At 35.5% G+C, this 20,784-nt stretch overlaps 1 protein-coding gene across 1 annotated transcript; it reads right to left on the reverse strand.

Moving 5' to 3' along the window:
* Positions 1-13,351: 13,351 nt before the first annotated feature.
* On the reverse strand, positions 13,352-14,717 carry LOC117329997 (ATP-dependent DNA helicase RecQ-like). Its single transcript, XM_033888257.1, has 2 exons — positions 14,588-14,717; positions 13,352-14,174 (listed from the first exon to the last, which is right to left on the reverse strand). The coding sequence occupies exons 1-2, from the start codon at positions 14,599-14,601 to the stop codon at positions 13,352-13,354; spliced, it is 837 nt and encodes a 278-aa protein (XP_033744148.1). The 5' UTR covers positions 14,602-14,717.
* Between the last annotated feature and the right edge of the window lie 6,067 nt (positions 14,718-20,784).

Here is a 20,784-nt window from a genome sequence, read left to right on the forward strand (position 1 = left end):
GCAGATTGTTGTTGATCTTTACATACATCCAAAGTGGAATTAAGCCATGACGTGACGTCTATCGTCCATATCAATTTGGTAAGGCGAATTTTGGCTAGATTGGGTATGGAGTGATGTTGGATCATACTTAGTCATTATCGAGCAGTCTTCATTCAACGTTCCGAAAATACCACCTTAGAGTCTAAAGTGGAGCCTTTGTTAGTCGTCTCGTCGCTAAGTGAGAATGATATTAGCTATGTCCTTATATTGCTAAGACAGACCGAAATCTGTTAACGTTGTTTCTACCACAATACCCTGTGTTATTCAACTCTCAGACCATCAGTTAATCATTACAGCTGTTGATTAACAATCTGTTTATACCACACGTGGTATAAACCCTGTACGCATTTTGATTGGCTAACACGGTGAACTTTGACCCAAGCTGCAATTGTTATTGACGTCATCAATAATCTAATGACGTCACATCACCGGGTTCCGGACGTCACCGGTACACTTTATTTGCATACGCGAAATTATACTTGGCCACGTTTCCCTTTGATTCAAGCCGATATTATTGTGGTAGAAACAGGTCACACGACTCGAAATTGTTGGATATGGAATTTATTTCACACTCATAAGTTATTTTTTAAAAGTTGCAAAAAACACTCGCTAAAGCTCGTATCTTTTGTAACTTTAAAAAAATAACTTACTCGTGTGAAATAAATTCCATATCCAACAACCACTCGTTGTGTAACCTCTATATCTGCTGCTTGATTTCCAGCTTGAAATTGGTGATACGGATTAGTTCACCTGATATCGGTATACTAGAAGTGTCCTGGACGTTTTTATATTAGTTATGCCACACCCGGACACATCTTAGTGTCATAACCTACGGTAACATAGGACCTCCCCATTACACTGATATTGATTCTATAAGTTGGGCTGAATTAGGACTTTATAAACACAATTTTAAAATTAAGAAGCGATATCGCCATCATTCATATATGAGTTACTTCTGAGTGCAGTCCATCACTAGTGTTACGTGTTATCATGCGTCATATCTAACAATAAATCTTTGGAACTAATAGTAAAAAAACAAATGTCCGCAACCGTGTTTTTGAAATACTCAAACAAGTGCTAAACAACACCGCTACAATATGGTACGTCGTTAAAGTATGCATACGTTACCGTTACTTAAGCAGAAATGTGTTCGTACTCGTCACTGGTACCCACGTGACTCCATTCGGCTGTTTCCGTATAACATCAACAGCAACCGAGTTAAACAGTGTCTTAAAATTGACAGAATATCTGAAACTACATGTATTCACTATTTATAAGAAAAAATCGCCGTTTCATGAGACTGTAATCAACAGTTATAAGGAGGGGGAGGGGGATATGTATCATAAAACATATTTTGGCTGGACTCTCTTCCAATGATATCTAAGGATGATATATCTTGTCCAGATTATTCCTCGAAACACAGCTAACCAATTTTAACAAAACTACCCACAACTGCTAAGGAATATATGAAGTGTATTTTTTCGGGGAAAATTTGGTTGTCATCGTAACGGGTCGAGTGGAGTAACTTATTAATGCCTATTATTCACGACACGAAGTGTTTCCTGAACTTTAGTATGGAATCATAGGGAGGCTTCTGATTGGTCATAATGGTAATATTGTCCGATAAAGCTGAAGAATGGCAATAAAATAGTCTTATTTTCCATTACGATCAGTGTCATATAATTGTCATAATAACCATAACAAACCCTATGATAAGACACATTATGTCTGGATTAGTTTTCCAAATATATTCAACTAATTCCAATAAAACTTGACAGGAATGTTCGGGAATGTGTGGACATGCTCTTACATTTAATTTTTTTTTTTCGGAAATTTTGATTGACATAGTAACCAGGGCCAAATTGTTCTTAAAGTGATTCACTTAATCACTTGGTTATTGAAAATTACATTTCTCCTTTACTTCAAAACGTGTACGTATGTTCCTTAAAATAGACAGATAATATGACTGAAGGGTGATGTGGAATTTCATGAAATGTGGTTTTAGCAGAAACGATTCTATCAGGATTTAAACCGCGACTAGCCGTATAACTCTGAAAAACTGGGCCCCAAGTCACTATTCACAGATTTTGTTTAATTGCCAAGAGCTCATAAGACCTTATATCAGTTTCATTGAAGCTTGTTCCAAGTGATGTAAATCGTCAAGGCCTATTATTCGATGTGTTCGCAGAACCGATGCTATGGAAACAATGGAGGTTTATGATTGATCAGAATTTAGATACCGTCTAATTAATTTGAAAATACAACACTGCTATTTTCCAAATAGCCAACGGTTATTTTTTTTAATTTTTGTTAAGACAAACAATGTTCTAGCAATAACCACGTAATTTCTGCGTGTTCAAACATCGGTAATATTTATAACGATGAGACACAAAACAGTACTGTCAATTATCGGGCTTTAAACAGAAATAACCCCGTGCTAGTAGGCATCCCGTCGATTGAAGCAGTCATCCATATACTTTCATTTCATTTATTACTTTAAACCTTACGGTTTATCAGTAGTGCATATATATACAGTGCAGACATTACAAATAACATACAATACAAATACAAAGTACATTGTAACTCACAAGCACACACAAACCACACATACACGATCGCTTCGCTAGTGTAGAGAGCGTTCTATTACATTAAACAATTAAACAGCATTTAACCGTCTTTTTGAACCGATAGAAATATATTTGCCTAAATTACATAAATCTTTATTATTTTCTGTCGTTAAAAGTTGTATAAATTTGGCCATACTAGGTTTTTTATGGTAATATAGTTTGATAAAATGCTTTCTAATATCTATAAAATGATTACATTTGATGATAAAATGATACTCGTCCTCAATATCACCGCTGTCACAATATGTACAAATTCTATTATTTCTTTCAATATTTCTATATCTTCCAGATTCTATATACAACTTATGCGATGATAATCCAATTTTTGCGATTTCCTTTATAGTATGTTGGCCAATGGGTTTTGTTAAGTACTGCTTAAGATAGAAATTTCCACAAATATATTTGTACAAAGAACATTTAGACGATGAATTTATTAGCTCCATACAATGTTGTTGAAAATTATCACGTATTCTAGATTTAATAATACTTAATATATTCGTTTCGTTACCGCTGGGTTCAATCTCCCATAAGTATCCTAAACCTAATCTAAATAATTCATTTCTTATACTATCGGTCCACTCACTACCTCTTTGAATCATTTCTTCATAACACGCTTTCAAAATACAATTGTCTGAAGATTTAAGTTTAAGCCAATATTTAAAAAATTTAAATTTTTGAATTATTTGTAAAGGTAGTCTTCCAAGTTCTTGATATATCATTACATTTGGAGTACTTCTCTTAACCCCTAAAATTCTCTTACAAAACCCTAAATGTAATTTTTCCACACCAGGTGCTTTATGGAATCCCCATACCTCTGATCCATAATTCAATATACTACCCACAAAAGTGTCAAAAATACTTAATTGGGTTTCAACTTTAAAATATTTTCTTTTACAAATATTTGATACAGCAAACAATGCCTTTCTTCCTTGTTCCGCTATTTTTTCTTGTGTTATCCAGAATTTTCCATTAAATTTCATCAAAATTCCTAGATAACTAAAACTATTTACATTTTCTAGTAAGCAACCATTGTAGTACCATTTCTCAGCGTCATTCAGTTTAACGCCATTTCTGAAAACCATTACTTTTGTTTTTTCAACATTAACTGTTAAATTCCATTTATCAGTATATAATAACAATGAATCTAACATTTTCTGTAGCCCCTCTGCTGATTCAGCTAATAGTATCATATCATCTGCATACATTAATAGAAATAAGTTAATCATTTGTAATTCTATTGATGGACAATTTTCGGTTAAAAAATGCATTTCACAGTCATTAACATAAAGCGAAAATAAAATCGGCGACATTATTTCACCCTGGAATAAACCGTTTTCACAAGAGAAGAAATCCGACAAACAATTATTAAACTTAACACAACATGTAACATCATTGTACAAAGAACGTATAATATTTAACATTTTACCTTCTACTCCTTCTTTGACAAGCTTATACCATAAATTTTGTCTATTAACAAAGTCAAAGGCCTTCTTATAATCTATGAAGCAACAATACAGTTTCTGTTTATTCTTCAATTTCTTTTGAATTAGTGTTTGTAATACAAAAACAGCATCTGTGGTAGACATCTTCTTTCTAAAACCAAATTGAGCATCGCTAACTTTTGAATATTTGCTATCAAATTCCATGAGTCTGTTGTTTAAGGTCGCTGTGAATATCTTGGCAAGACAACTAATTAGGGTAATTCTTCTATATTTATTAGTGTCATTTACATCACCTTTCTTAAATACGGGTACAATATTACCAATAGACCAACTAGACGGATATTTCCCAGATTTGAAAATGTTATTAAATAATGTAACAAGACATGGTAATAGGATTTCTTTACCTTTGATAAAAAATTCGTTTATTAACCTATCATGTCCGCACGCTTTGGCGGTGGCGGTGCTCAAATTACAAATAACTCGTTTAACTTCTTCTTCAGAAATATCATCATCAAGTTCATGAAGCATATCGGGCGGTATATTAGCATCATACTTGCGCATAAACTCGCTCACTGTTTCGTTCTCTGTACCTTCAGTTGATGACAGATTTTTGAAATGTTGGAAAAAATCATGTTCATCTAGAGTTGAATTTACACCCGTACTTTTCCTTTTCTTAAAATTTCTATAAAAATACTTAGGGTTATTTTTTCTCATAAAGTTCAACATATTACCTTGGTGAGTTTTGTACTCCCGCTTCAGTTTTAGTTCTGCTTTCTTGTATTTTCGTTTTTTACATACAAGTATATTGTGGGTTTCTTCATTTTTGCAAGCATAAAAATTATATAAGGCTCTCTTATATTCTGTGTACATAGTTTTACACGAATTGTTAAACCATGGCTTATCTTCGTTTTCTTTGCAGGTTTTCTTTTGAGTGCGTCCAGAATAAGTAACAGTAGTAAGTGGTAATAACAATTCTTTTAAAGTATCAGTGAACTTCTCGACACAACTATCAACACCAGACTGATTATAATCATTGCTATTACAACAGTTCAATAACTCCTGTCTGTTATTTTCCAATATTCTACATAACTCAACTGTATTTTCATCATTCCATTTAACACCAGTTAGTTTCTCCCTAATTACTTCTTTTTCTGTGGAATCTTTTGGTACCTTAGTTTTTAAAGTTATACAAACTGGAGAGTGGTCAGAAAAACAGTTAAAAATACCACTTTCAAAGTGAATTATATCTGAAAGGAAGTTATCAAAAGTTAAAACATAATCTATAAGACTCGTTCCTCTGCTATTATATAAGGTAATACTACCATTAGGATCGTCGTTATGTCTTCCATTAACTATTCTCAAAGTAGTAGTTTTGCATAACGATACGAGTTTTCTACCAAACTGATTGATAATTGGATCCGAATTAGCACGTTTGATAGGTTCTGAATCAGGAACATAGTTTACTATATCAGCTAGGACATTAGCAGAAGCTACACTAATTTGGTCATTAGTTATATAATCATTATAATTGCCAGTTCTGCTATTGAAATCTCCACAAACAATAACTCTACCTATATCTTTATATTGACATACCATTTCTTCAAGACATATGAATATGTCGTTATCACACTTTTCATAAAATGTGCTATTTATCGGTGGGAAATAACATGCAAATATGTATAAATCAAGGTTATCGTGTGATAATGATCGGAATAATTTCAACAAAACAATATTATCATTTATATTTTCAATTATATCACAGTGTCGAGCAAGAGACGACCTAATAAAAACAACAATACCACCTCCTTTACCGTGACTTCTATGGAAAACATGACTTTCATAATTTTCTAATTCAATTTCATCCTCTTTATCAATCCAGCACTCATACAGGCATATTACGTCATAGTTATTTACAATATTTACAAAGTCTTGAGATTCAAGTTTTTCACAGATAGAACGGCATATATTCCATGATATTATAGAAATGCCCTCCACACTATCCTAATACGGATTGTGAAGTGACTCGCGTGTATTCAGGTCGATTTCTGGTGTTGCATTGCTCTTGAACCTGCTGGTATGTGAACCGGTGGTCATGGTAGGATTACTCTGTTCAATGTTGTTAATCAAATTAACATTTCTGGGTGCATGGTTCTGAAATCGTTGACCGGTTGACCGGAAAGCGGATGTAGTCGTTTGACCTGTTGTTTAACATCACTGCAAAGGCTGTGGACTACGAGAAGGAGACCGACAGTCGAAAGTTCAGGCATGGGACTCTCGCAGCTTATTCTACATTAAGGGAACACTTGCTACACTTAGCATCCCTGATGAATACATCATCCACACTCACTCACAAAACAAAAATTGAAAGTTGGCGTAAATGAATTAATGACAGAATATAGAGAAGCGAAAACATCTTCATATTTTGGATTTGATACTGGATCGAATGCAGTGTTGGTGTGATTAGACTTTAGTTGGATTGTATAATGTAGAGTGCGGTATTATACCTTCGATATCCGTAGGAGTATGTCGCGGCCTTAACGGATCTATCAAAAGACATTTGACTGTCTTCATTATGATCACGCCAATATTGGAGCAGGTTACCTGCAGGGTAATGTTGCAGTGACTGGCTGAAGATAGTGAAAGAGATCCTACAGGACTACAAATTAGGATTGTCTCCTATGTAGGCCATCTACATTGTATACTGTTGGAGACAATAAGCAAATCCTTCAGTACTTAAAGCGCATTTCGTGAAGGACTGTAAAAACCCTAAAAATATGTTCATTTTATAACAACTCATTCAACACGAGCCATTTTAGTATAAATTTTGATTTTGATTCCGTGTTAAACTTTGGTTTTGATACATCTGTATATAGGGTGATTGTGTGTTAGGGGTTATTGTACATAGGGTATGGCTGTTTCATGTTTTTTTATATAGGGTATGATGGGATATTGTATAAGGGTGATTGTGTAAGGGTGATTGTATAAGTGGTGATTGCATTAGGGTGATTGTATAAGTGGTGATTGTATAAGTGGTGATTGTATAAGGGTGATTGTATAATGATTGTGTAAGGGTGATTGTATAAGTGGTGATTGTATAGGGGTGATTGTATAATGATTGTGTAAGGGTGATTGTATAAGGGATGATTGTATAAGTGTGATTGTATAATGATTGTATAAGTGTGATGGTATAAGGGTGATTGTATAAGGGCGATTATATAAGGGTGATTGTATAAGGGCGATTATATAAGGGTGATTGTATAAGTGTGATTGTATAAGGGTGATTGTATAAGTGTGATTGTATAAAGGAGATTGTATAAGGGTGATTGTATAAGTGTGATTGTATAAGGGTGATTGTATAATGGTGATTGTATACGTGTGATTGTATAAGGATGATTGTATCTGGGCGATTGTATAAGGGTGATTGTATAAGGGTGATTGTATAAGTGTGATTGTATAAGGATGATTGTATAAGGGTGATTGTATAAGTGTGATTGTATAAGGATGATTGTATAAGGGTGATTGTATAAGTGTGATTGTATAAGGGAGATTGTATAAGGGTGATTGTATAAGTGTGATTGTATAAGGGTGATTGTATAATGGTGATTGTATAAGTGTGATTGTATAAGGATGATTGTATCTGGGCGATTGTATAAGGGTGATTGTATAAGGATGATTGTATAAGTGTGATTGTATAAGGATGATTGTATCAGGGCGATTGTATAATGGTGATTGTATAAGGATGATTATATAATTGTGATTGTATAAGTGTGATTGTATAAGGGTGATTGTATATGGGTGATTGTATAAGTGGTGATTGTATAATGGTGATTGTATAAGGGTGATTGTATAAGGATGATTGTATCAGGGCGATTGTATAAGGGTGATTGTATACGAGTGATTGTGTAAGGCTGATTGTATCAGGGCGATTGTATAATGGTGATTGTATAAGGATGATTAAGGGTGATTGTATACGAGTGATTGTGTAAGCGTGATTGTATAAGGGTGATTGTAGAGTGATTGTATAAGGGTGATTCTAACACGATTCGTTTGCAACGCGTGTTTTGATTGGTTACGGACCGTGTTCTAATCTGCGATAAAACCATGATCTATCGTGTTAAGCCACGCCCCGTTTCTAATCAAAACAATATGGCATCAAGTTCGACTCGTAGCGAAATTCAACACTCTGCACCATTTATGATTGATGACACATGAGATTGAAATCGAAAGTGAAGAAATCGAAAAGAATGAATTAACTGAATAAATTAAACAAAAAATCGTTAACATCATTCTTACCGTCATTTATTCATTGAAACGTTCATTTCGTCCGTGTGTAGGCATCTAGGCCTAGCCAAGTAAAATCTTAAATGAAATGGAACAACTTCACATAACGGTTGAACCTGTAGAAACACATCAACACTGACTTTGTCAAAACGCACATGTCGTTATGCATACTGGGTAAATCCAAATATGTTGTTAAATCCTCGGTAACAGGACTTCCACAACAATACAAATACACCGCTTCGTCAACATACAGATCGAAGTCTCGCCAGTAAGGGCGTGGCAAATTGACCGACTTTGAAAGCTTCTTTCTGATTAGTTAATCCGCCACAGTATGGCACGTCACTAGTGGAGGTCACAGAGTACTTAACAGCGTACTTGTAGCGATAGTAAAACAATGTTTTTAAATATATGCGATAGTAAACGTGTTAGAATGGGGATAGTACGTTGTTTTTCGTGGCCATACTGGCGATTAGAACATGAGGTCTCGAGTTCAAACCAAATTTCATGTTCTAATCGCCAGTATAGCCACTCAAAACAATGTACTATCCCCTGATTATAAAAAGGTAATTGTATAAGGGGTTGAGGTATATGGGATCATTGTATAAGGGGTTGAGGTATATGGGATCATTGTATAGAGGTTGAGGTATATGGGATCATTGTATAAGGGGTTGAGGTATATGGGATCATTGTATAAGGGGTTGAGGTATATGGGATCATTGTATAAGGGGTTGAGGTGTATGGGATCATTGTATAAGGGGTTGAGGTATATGGGATCATTGTATAGAGGTTGAGGTATATGGGATCATTGTATAAGGGGTTGAGGTATATGGGATCATTGTATAAGGGGTTGAGGTATATGGGATCATTGTATAAGGGGTTGAGGTATATGGGATCATTGTATAAGGGGTGGAGGTATATGGGATCATTGTATAAGGGGTGGAGGTATATGGGATCATTGTATAAGGGGTGGAGGTATATGGGATCATTGTATAAGGGGTTGAGGTATATGGGATCATTGTATAAGGGGTTGAGGTATATGGGATCATTGTATAAGGGGTGGATGTATATGGGATCATTGTATAAGGGGTTGAGGTATATGGGATCATTGTATAAGTAGTGGAGGTATATGTGAGCATTGTATAAGGGGTGGAGGTATATGGGATCATTGTATAAGGGGTGGAGGTAAATGGGATCATTGTATAAGGGGTGGATGTATATGGGATCATTGTATAAGGGGTGGAGGTATATGGGATGATTGTATAAGGGGTTGAGGTATATGAGATCATTGTATAAGGGGTGGATGTATATGGGATCATTGTATAAGGGATGGAGGTATATGGGATCATTGTATAAGGGGTGGAGGTATATGGGATCATTGTATAAGGGGTGGATGTATATGGGATCATTGTATAAGGGGTTGAGGTATATGGGATCATTGTATAAGGGTTGAGGTATATGGGATCATTGTATAAGGGGTTGAGGTATATGGGAGCATTGTATAAGGGCGGAGGTATATGGGATCATTGTATAAGGGGTGGAGATATATGGGATCATTGTATAAGGGGTTGAGGTATATGGGATCATTGTATAAGGGATGGAGGTATATGGAATCATTGTATAAGGGGTGGAGGTATATGGGAGCATTGTATAAGGGGTGGATGCATATGGGAGCATTTATAAAGCGTGATGGTATATGGGATCATTGTATAAATTGAGGTTGCACAACGAGTGGTTGTTGTATATGGAATTTATTTCATACTCGTAAGTTATTTTTTAAAATAACAGAAGACACGAGCCATGTGACCTTTTTCTACCACAATAATAACAGATTTAATCAAAGGGAAACGTGGCATAGTCTTATTTGGCGTATGCAAATAAGGTGGTATAGGTGATGCGACGTCATTTGATTATGGATGACGTCAATAACAATTGCAACTCTAGTCAACGTACGAATTCTTGACCAATCAAAAGACCAAAAGGTTATATTCCACTAAAGGAATATTTAGGGGATAGAACGTTGTTTTGAGTGACTATACTGGCGATTAGAACATGAAATTTGGTTTGAACTCGAGTACGATAGGTCGAGATTTTAAACCAAATTACATATTCTAATCGCCAGTATAGCCACGAAAAACAACGTACTATCCCCATTCTCACTCGGAACGCCTCGGCCGATTCTCTACGGTCATCTAACCTCGGATGTATCACGGTCGTCGCCATATTGGAACTACTTTCAAGTTCCCGGATGCGGGGCGGGAGGGGGAGGGGTAAACATGGCTGCGTCCATGGATACAACACCCGTGAAAAGTGTTTTGCCCAATACGACGTGCATGCTTTGACTACAAGAAAACCGGAGGGCTCACTGTTTGATAAAGTCCAAGGCTACAAAAGAAAACTATCTAAAAGAAAGTTGAAAGACTGAGAAAAGGAATTTCTATTCCTGCTGATGACAACTCTGACAATGAAGTTTGATAAGTTGTACATCTGTATATGTGAAGAGAATGTTTAGGGGTTTCTTTAGTCAGTTCTTGAATGGAAGGTGTGAGTTCAAGGGAAGACTGTGACTTATAAGTAAATTATGGTAGGTGTAGGTGGGTCTACCCGCCACCCTTACAACCATATTGCTTACTCACTAGCCTATAACCGCATACCTTCCAATATACATCATGATCAGTGTAACAGTACTAGTGCAACTATTGTTTCATTAATTACTTACCTCCACAACAATTATGAGATGTCTACATGATTGTAATCAATTGTATTAGTACCTATTACATGTATATATTTTAAATTTACTTTTACATGTTTTTATATGCCAGTTTATAGTGGATATCTATGGTGTAGGTGGGAAATACCCAACACCCAGATAGTAATCTGCAAATAATGCACATATCCACATATAACCTATAGGTGGGTACAAAAGTATGCGAGAATACTATAAAAAAAAAGTTAAAAACCAGTTGTACGTGCGACACACTCGTCACCCATACAGGTTACATTCTTGATATATCAAAACACATTTACATGTGTATATATAGATGACTAGTCTTATGTATTTGTGCTTCTGTGTGCATATATATTGGTGATTTACTAAGAACTCGGTGTAGGTGAGGATCTACCCGCCAACCAGGTAATTAAGTTTCTGTATAAATCTCGGCATATGCTGAAATTCATATAGTACATATAGTGTCATATTAATGATCATTTCACATACAGATGACCAAACTGTATTTTGTATCAATGTATAGCATAGGCCTGTGAAGAGAATATATTACCGGTATAAAAATATACTCTTGTAACACCTGATTGATGTAGGTGGAAACCAAATACCCTGTAAGATATAAATATTAATACATGACATGTATAATATACATTTGGTTGAATCCACATTACTTATGTGTGACCCTAAGAAACACTTTTATGTATTCTACCATATATCTTGTTTACATACTGGACATATATATATATGTGTGTGTGTGTGTGTGTGTGTGTGTGTGTGTGTGTGAATTACAGTATATATATCTATTGACTAGCTTGATATATAGCAAGATGGATGATATGATCTGCCACACTAGGTTTCATTTTTGGTAACACTAATATTATAGTAGTACTGCTGACTTCCGGTTTCAATTCTTGATGTAATGAATGTGGTGTGGCACATTGTGAAAGTGTGAACAACTTCTCAATAACAAAGTTGTCCAGATGGCCCTAATGCATGCTAGGATGTAGTGTTACAAAATGTGTTTAAATGAACGACCTTGACCTTCATTTGTAGGTCATAGGGGTTAAATATGCTAAAATCAAAGACATTTAACACATCAGGTGACCATTAAGGCCCATGTGCATCTTGTTGTTTTTATTCAAAAAGTATATTTGGAGCTGTATATAGTTTCTGTCTTTGAAAATGTTGATCAATATATATAAATACTCACCTCATTACTTGTTCAATTAATATAAATACAATTGACTTCATCGTATGCCCCAATTTCAACAGAAATTACTTTTTGTATCAGACGCAGTCGAATCCCTGCTAGTTTAAAGTTCCTTGATATATCTTGTGCAATCTGTAAGTAAGTAAGATGTATATACAGGTACCAGCAAGTGAGAATCAGAGAGTCATCGCTTTAGCTTGTTCAATGTATCTATTTCAATGCATGTACTTAACTTTTCTGATAATAAATTGTTTTAATTGCAATATTTTAATTCATATAGATGTAAATGTATTTTAAGTAGATCCTTGTTAAATGTCTGCTATATATAACTATATATAGTTTAAAAATATAAATTCAACACGGCAACTGTATATATATACACACACATATATATAGCTCCATATAGCTTGACAATGAAGAATCCTAAATATTCACAGGGGTTTCATTATCATTCAATTAATTCAAAGTAATTAATTGTTCAAAATATCAACTGTTTGCATTATGTAACTGCCTGAATACTGTTGATCTAGGAAATCATTATCAAATGCCACCAATGATACTATATACACAGTAATCAAATAAACTGTCATATGTGGACTCATTAGCAATAAATAAGTGACAAAGATTTTAACTATAGTCTGATTTTTCCTTATTAAGTTATAATAACTTTCGTGTAACGATGTTGCATTGGTGCAATTGAGTCGTCTGTATCAGGTAGTAGACCAGAGTCTCCTGTCCACATATTCTTTTTTATCACATACCTATGTAATCTTACAATAGTGATACAACAAATTTCGGTGGATGTTTTCTGTCGGTTTGTATCACACATGTGTGATACAAGATGTTGTATCACCATACTAGCCGGAACTACTTTTAAGGGGAATTCCCTTTTCCATGAAACTAAAAATAGAAAGTTCATTGGAAGAAATAAAGTGAAGCTGTATCTTACAACATTGATTAAAAATTATAAAAACATTTTTTTTTAAATAAATGCATTTAATTACAAATAAAAATAAATTACTTGAATATTTTAAATATCGCCATAGTCTTTTCTGCCACAAATGGAGCAACAATGTTCCTTTGGTCCTGAAAAAACAACACTTTCAAATCCAAAGTAATTCACAAGAATAATTCTATAACATGTTTCACTTTCACAAAACTTTCTCATTTCTTCCGTCATACCGATTCTGTTTTTTGCAATATAATTTTTGTTGTAGTAAAGAATTGCCACTGACGGTTGTCCAACACGTCCAGCACGACCGATTTCTTGTAGGTATTTCTCCAGTGTTGTTGGGGGCCTGCAATGAATGATACGTGAAACACTTGGAGCATTAAGCCCCATTCCCAGTGCAACAGTTGCCAAAACTAATCTGACTTTAGGGGTTTCTTTAGTCAGTTCTTGAATAGTGATTTTCTTCATGGACTCTGCATAATCTTTGTGGTATTGGGCATATATTCTATTCTGTGGAATTTCCTCACCATCATAGCTGGCACCCTTAAGTTTATACGAAAGAAACTGATAAAAATAGGACAATGCTTCCAAACTTTCCACATACATTATGGTTACTGGAAAATGAACTCCTTTTTCCAGCAATTCTGTTGCCACTGGTTGTATCAAGTCATCAAATTTGTCAAATTTATGAAAGTTTGGCAATCTGGTTCTAATGTCTATAAATATCTTTGGACGGTCCACATTCTCACTGATAACAAGTGGATTTTTCAAATTCAGCTGTTTAGATAGACTTGCAATTGATTTCGGTGTAGCAGTTGCTGTGAGAATTAAATGCAAAGCTTTCTCTAGAATGCACATTAACTCCCCAAGCTTCTGGAATGCAGGACGGAATTCTTCTCCCCTTCAAAAAAAAAAGGAAAAAAAAGATTAATTGCGGTTGACATTAACAAATATAGAACAAGATTAATTCGTAATTGTTTGTCGCCTCTTTCCTGCGCATGCTTTGTCGATAAATTTCCCAAAAACGGGCTATGATTAGATATTCATTAATGTGATGATATCAATAACCCTGCAAAGTTTTAATTCAATCCGACACCAATGAAATTATAACAATTTTAATTATAATACAAATTATCAAAATTTACCATTTTCTTAAAAATATATTGTTGAAGGCAAAGACTGGTTATTGCAACTTGATTTCTTTTTCAATAAGGACTGATTATACTCTAAAATATGAATTCTACCTCATTTTATTTTGCAACATTGCCCTAATGCTGATTTAATTTTTTTTTGCAAATGTGTATTTATACATACCATTCTGAAACCATATGGACTTCATCTCTGACTACTGCACAAATGATCTCTTGGTACAGTTGAGACCTGAGAAGTCGACTCTGGATGACAATAAATTATGCAAAAGTCTCCTCTCTCCAGTTGCTCAAATGGAACATCAACTTCAACATATTCATGATCCTGTTCCTCATCGTTCTCGCAATCCGCATCTGTATAAGTTGAGCCATGAGTACCTGTGAAATGTGAAACAGAGATGGGTTATTCAGGCTGATTTCACACTAGTCAGAACAATAGGTTATGTCATGCCTACTGGTGGTTTCAGTTGGTTTGGGTTATGTAAGTTTGAAAAAGGAAAAAGTACTGGTGAGCTGATAACAATTGTCAAAGCAATGAAAAATGAAAGGTACCATACATGTTACGGGAAAGAGTATCATTCAATATTCATCTTGCATTTTGGTACATGACATTTTAAATGTGTTTGTTTTTAAATACGAATGAAATTGACAATGAAAGCATTCTACTTTACAGAGATACATATCTAGCCAAACCAACAAAGCCAGACCATCAGTGGGAGGGGCTAAACTGGACACAGGGACATAACTTATCACTGTATCATGTGTATGAAAGGGCTGATATGTATTTCAAACATGTGTAGTAGCAATTGTGACAGTCACACGTGCACCTGTTTTTGTGTTTTAAATGACTATTATAAAATTTTGTTATGGTTGGCTGTCTTAATTATGTGCTTTTACTTACATCGTAAAATGTATCTAAAGATGTATGCTCGATTCCCCGGTGTTACAAATTTAAACCTACAACGTTAACGATTTCTTTCCATACTTTGACCAGATCTATAACAGACATGAGGGGATCCAAACATACAATACATAAAGCATACAATATAACTGACACATACCAGTGAATTTCAAACTGCAAGCAGTAAATCCCTTCTTCCTCATTGTAATGACTTGGTCCTGGATTAGGGAATTCAGCGGGGACACGACTATCACGCTCATTGGTTTCCGTTTCTCCATTTTCAGCTGACAAAACCACGGTAACAGCTGAAATATCACACTTTTGCCGTAGCCTGTGGGTAATACCGATACACAGCCATGATCTTCGTATAATGCTCGCAACGTTTCAATCTGTTTCTCTTTCAAAGTGATATTGTTTTCTTTAAATAAAGGACAATTATCGAGAAAATACTTAAACACTGTTCGAATGACGCCATTTTGGAGATCTATATGCACAGCGGAGACTCATCCATAATGATTGATACGGCAACCGCATCACAAATGCACGGCGTTTATACATATCAAATACCGTGATACATCCGAGGTTAGATGACCGTAGAGAATCGGCCGAGGTGTTCCGAGTGTCCCCATTCTAACACGTTTACTATCGCATATATTTAGAAACATTGTTTTACATCGCTACAACTACGCTGTTAAGTACTCTGTGACCTCCGCTAGTGACGTGTCATACTGTGGCGGATTGACCAATCAGAAAGTCGGTCAATTGGCCACGCCCATAATGACGAGAGTTCGATCTGTATGTTGACGAAGCGGTGTATTTGGATTATTGTGAAAGTCCTGTTACCGAAGATTTAACGACATATTTGGATTTACATGCATACTATGCATAACGACTATGCAGTATGCATAACGACATTTACGTTTTGACAAAGTCAGTGTTGATGTGTTTCTACAGGCTCAATCGTTATGTGAAGTTGTGTGCACTTGTTCCATTTCATTTCGGATTTTACTTGGTTAGATATGCCTACACACGGACGAAATGAACGTTTCAATCAATAAATGACGGTAAGAATGATGCTAACGATTTTTTTAAAATTTATTCAGTTAATTCATTCTTTTCGATTTCTTCACTTTCGATTCCAATCTCATGGATCATCAATCATAAATGGTGTAGAGTGTTAAATTTCGCTACGAGTCGAACTTGACGCCATATTGTTTTGATTAGAAACGGGGCGTGGCTAAACACGATAGAGCATGGTTCTATCGCAGATTAGAACATGGTCCGTAACCAATCAAAACACGCGTTGCAAACGAATCGTGTTAGAATTAAGGACTGTACCTCATTTTGACTGCTTATACGGTAGTATGCCCGCAGTTGGCAACGAACATTTCCTATGGTTAGCGCGTTAGTCAAAATGAGGTGCAATCCTTATAATAACATCAAACAAATCGTTTAAATACAGTACGAAGGAAATAAAAATCAGGATGTGTTGCGACGTTGGTACCTTCGGCAGTCCTGGTTGCTAAGATAATATAGTTCCGTTGAATCTACGTAAAGACACCAGTATTGTTAACAAACTTAAAAGAAACAACTCAACATCTTTTAATAATACCTTTTACGTTTTTAATTAACCGACATATTCCCGATTCATAGTTTTCGTCTCAGATTAACTTTGGTTGTCAAGCACAGCGTTTATGGACATATATTTTGTATTGACGATCTGCTTTGCTTTTCTTCACCTCTAAACTAGGTCTATATCGCTGCTTCCCCATCCATAGCCATATGCATTTTCTTGCATGGTCTGAGATGAAAACAAAACGTTTTACAAGATTATTTTCGATATGCATATTTAAAATGTATCATGTTATATTGATAAATGATTCGAACCTCTATCAAATCAAACCTACACACCTTTGTTTGTGACTTGTATGAGTGTTGTCTACCTTGGCCTTTTCATTGCTAAATCTTCGTCTGGACGAAGACTCAAGGAAATAGCAGGCGAACGTTGAAGCTCGCTTTCAATGTGAAGATGGTATTGATCTTTAATTAAGAAAGACCTCGCCAGCGAGAAATAATCTGTATTGAAAATTACATTTCAAACTTAATGAAAATAACATACACATTCTAGACTCTTACCTCAAACAACACCATTGGTTTCAGAATACATCTTTCGCCTCTGGGACCCGTCAGCACGGGCGTAGGACTAGATCGCCGCTTTATAACCAGATGATTGTGGCCTTTTGTGTGTCTGGATTCAAACCTTTCTTGATATAGTTGTGTAACAGCCGTTGCACTCTGACGATGGTTTATATAGATAACCAAGAGACATGACACAGTTTTAATTTGTCTACAAGGCTATTGATTCCAAGTGGGCCGTTATCATACCAAAGTCTCCCTGGAGTACAGACTTTGGGCACTCTCCAAATTAATGTTCAGGTGTGATATACATTTCATAAATTACCTTAATTGAAGGTTTCCTTATTACAAAAATAAAGCCTGACACTCACAAATACTTTATCCACGAGTCACCTCGGTATACCCTGGACACCGTAGAGGTATCACAGTTTGTTTTCTATATCATCTGAAGACTGGATTACCTGCCGTAGTTATTCTCCTCTTCGCTTCCCTTCGAGACAGCCTAGCAGAGAGAAATGGTTCTAAGGCAGGTAATCCAGTCTATATCAGCTGTACTGATAGCGGGTTTGAAAACTAGATTTGCCGATTTAATAATGACAATATTGATTTCCTTCACTATATGAAAGTGTTTTCGTATCTAGTTGAAATCATCTAACTTTGATGGTAGAGTTTCTAGTTCCTTGCCGATATGTCCTAGACGTTCGGATGTTTTGTCTGGCGGAAGTTCTTGCATTTCTCTTAAAGTCTTTTTTTTTCTCAACTGATGTCAAATAAGATTCATAAAACCGGACAGAACATTGAATTCTTTTCTTTCAGTAGATTTCTACTGCCAGTAATCCTTGTTAACTTTGTTTCCCCATATCGTCTTCATTTAGGGAATAAATCTGTCATCATGACGGACAGTCGACAGACCGGCACCATCAACTGAATAACGACAGCGTCACAACTTCACACAACGTCAAATACACGACACAATTACTGACCACGTGCGGTGCAGTATGAATATTTCTTCGGAGTCATTAACTGTTCTGTTATATATCAAATGATTCCTAAACACCTTTATCTCTGAATAGGCCTAAATATGAATTTAACACAACCTTGAAGTAATTCACATGTAAGTACTCAAATGACTATACTGTCCATGTGGTAGTGTGTCATATTCCTCCGCTTCACTGTAACTGCATCTATATATATTCAAAATGAATGTCATGGTCTTTTCCCGCAAAAGTAATCCTTAAATCTGATTCTTTTTTTAATTGGTGGCTTTGATGTTATTCCTAGTGCATGTTTACCATAACATTTTGTTAGCCAGTGTCCGAAATACAGCTGAAACATTTCGTATCCCTCTCTTTTGTGATTGGTCAAAAACTCTGCAGCCTCGGGAAATTACCTGTTACTATTTATAGCCTATGTTAGCAATTTGTGATATTTACCGCTCGAGAACAACCTGTTTCAGTTTAATTTGGCTACGGCAATAGTGCATATACATGTGTGACAGTTATCGAGTTCCGCAGCTTCACTGAAAGGGCTGCGGCATCTTTATGCCTTTTTTCAACAAATAATCCCAGAGTATCCTCACGTGTGTTTCGTTGCCGATTGTGGTGTTTTACTCTGTATGTGTGCCAAAATATTTTGTAGATCGGTATCCGAAATACAGCTAAAGCTTTTTACATCAAGCCCAACGGAAGTTTCGTCCGTTACAAATAAGTCAAAACTAACCACAGAAGATGGAGACAATCAAGAGTTGTGAAATATAATAAATTATTTTGAAATTTAGTTAAAAATATATATCAGATTTTATATCTAAAAATATTCCTAGATCTGTATTTCTATATAACACATTTGCCCTTTGGCACCAACTCTGTTTACCTGTTGACGTAGTTGATCTGATATTAATGGTACATGTACAATCTGATATATATTTTTAACTAAATTTTAGAATTTACTTATATTTCAGTTGTCTCTCCTCCTGACCATGGTTCAATTCATGGTATCCATAATTCATTTTTGAATAGCCTTGAGTGAATTATTGACATTCATGAATAAGTCGAATTAATGGATATCAATGAATAAGTCGAATAAATGGAAATCCATCAATCATTTATGGATATTAAAAAATGAATTATGGATATTTGAAATGAATTACGGGTAACCAAGCCAAAGTGGGAAAAAATGTTTAAGTGATATTTTTCCACTTTGGCTTGCCATAATTTTATCAAGATCTGTCGAAGAGGTCTCAACCCATCAAAAAACTACAAATTACAGTCATGTATCAAAACGATTTTATTACATAATAAGTTTGATTTTCCTTAACATTACGCATAAGGTATATTTTGCTTTGTTACCTAACTCTCTATGTCAATTTAAATGAAGTATTTTCGACTGTTGGCCAGTCAATTTTTTTGACTGTTGACTGGCGAGGAACATCAGCACGCGCCTAAACACCCATATGATTACGATAAAGTGTCTTTCTCTTTCTGGTCGTGATTTGTAAACGGTATCTCTAGCAACGCATAGATTCGCAGTCTGAAAAGTTCGAAGAAATCACCGATCAGGGTTTGTTGTATCTTATTGAAAACAAGGATTCGGCTTCCACACAAATTGTCATAAAAACGGTCTGTAAGAATCCTTACAGCGTACTGCGAGGCCAAAAGGAAAGTCAAATTTGGAGTTCGAAAATGTACCAAAGTCGGAATTAACAGTTTATTGAAGAATTTTTACGCGTTCCTCGACCTAATAAAATAGCCTATATGTGAATCTTGTGGATAATTCATGTAACAAAACAGTTGTTTCATGCCATATCAGTAAACAGTAAAAACCCTTCTCCGAGGTGTTGGGACCAACTCGATGAACTGTTTCCCGAGGCCGCAGACTAAAATGACAATTGCATGGTCACGTGTGAACTATTGAACACCCTTGACGTTTCGAAAATAGTCCTACCCTTTCAAGCGTCCAAGTCACTCAGATGTCAATAGGAAAGTCGAGATTTCAGTAATTCTAAGTGTGTTTTAGTGATTATGTAATAAAATAAATATATCATGGTTGTTTTTGCAATAGTCCAGCATATCTGACACGAGGTACTGGTAATCGACTGAGGATCTATTGTACAGACACCCATGATATATTTGTATAATATTGCACGGTCAAATGGCAATGTACCGTGTACTGTAATGTTGTTTTGTGGAAATAGTAGATAGTCGATTCCAGTAAATACAGCACATTATTTAATAAAACACGATATTCATGAAGCTGACACAGCGATTACACGCCGTGAGAGCCAACCCCTCCCATGAACAGACTGTTACGTCGCCAGACTTCCGGGAATA

This window comes from Pecten maximus, chromosome 1, assembly GCF_902652985.1.
Source record: "Pecten maximus chromosome 1, xPecMax1.1, whole genome shotgun sequence".
Taxonomy (NCBI): domain Eukaryota; kingdom Metazoa; phylum Mollusca; class Bivalvia; order Pectinida; family Pectinidae; genus Pecten; species Pecten maximus.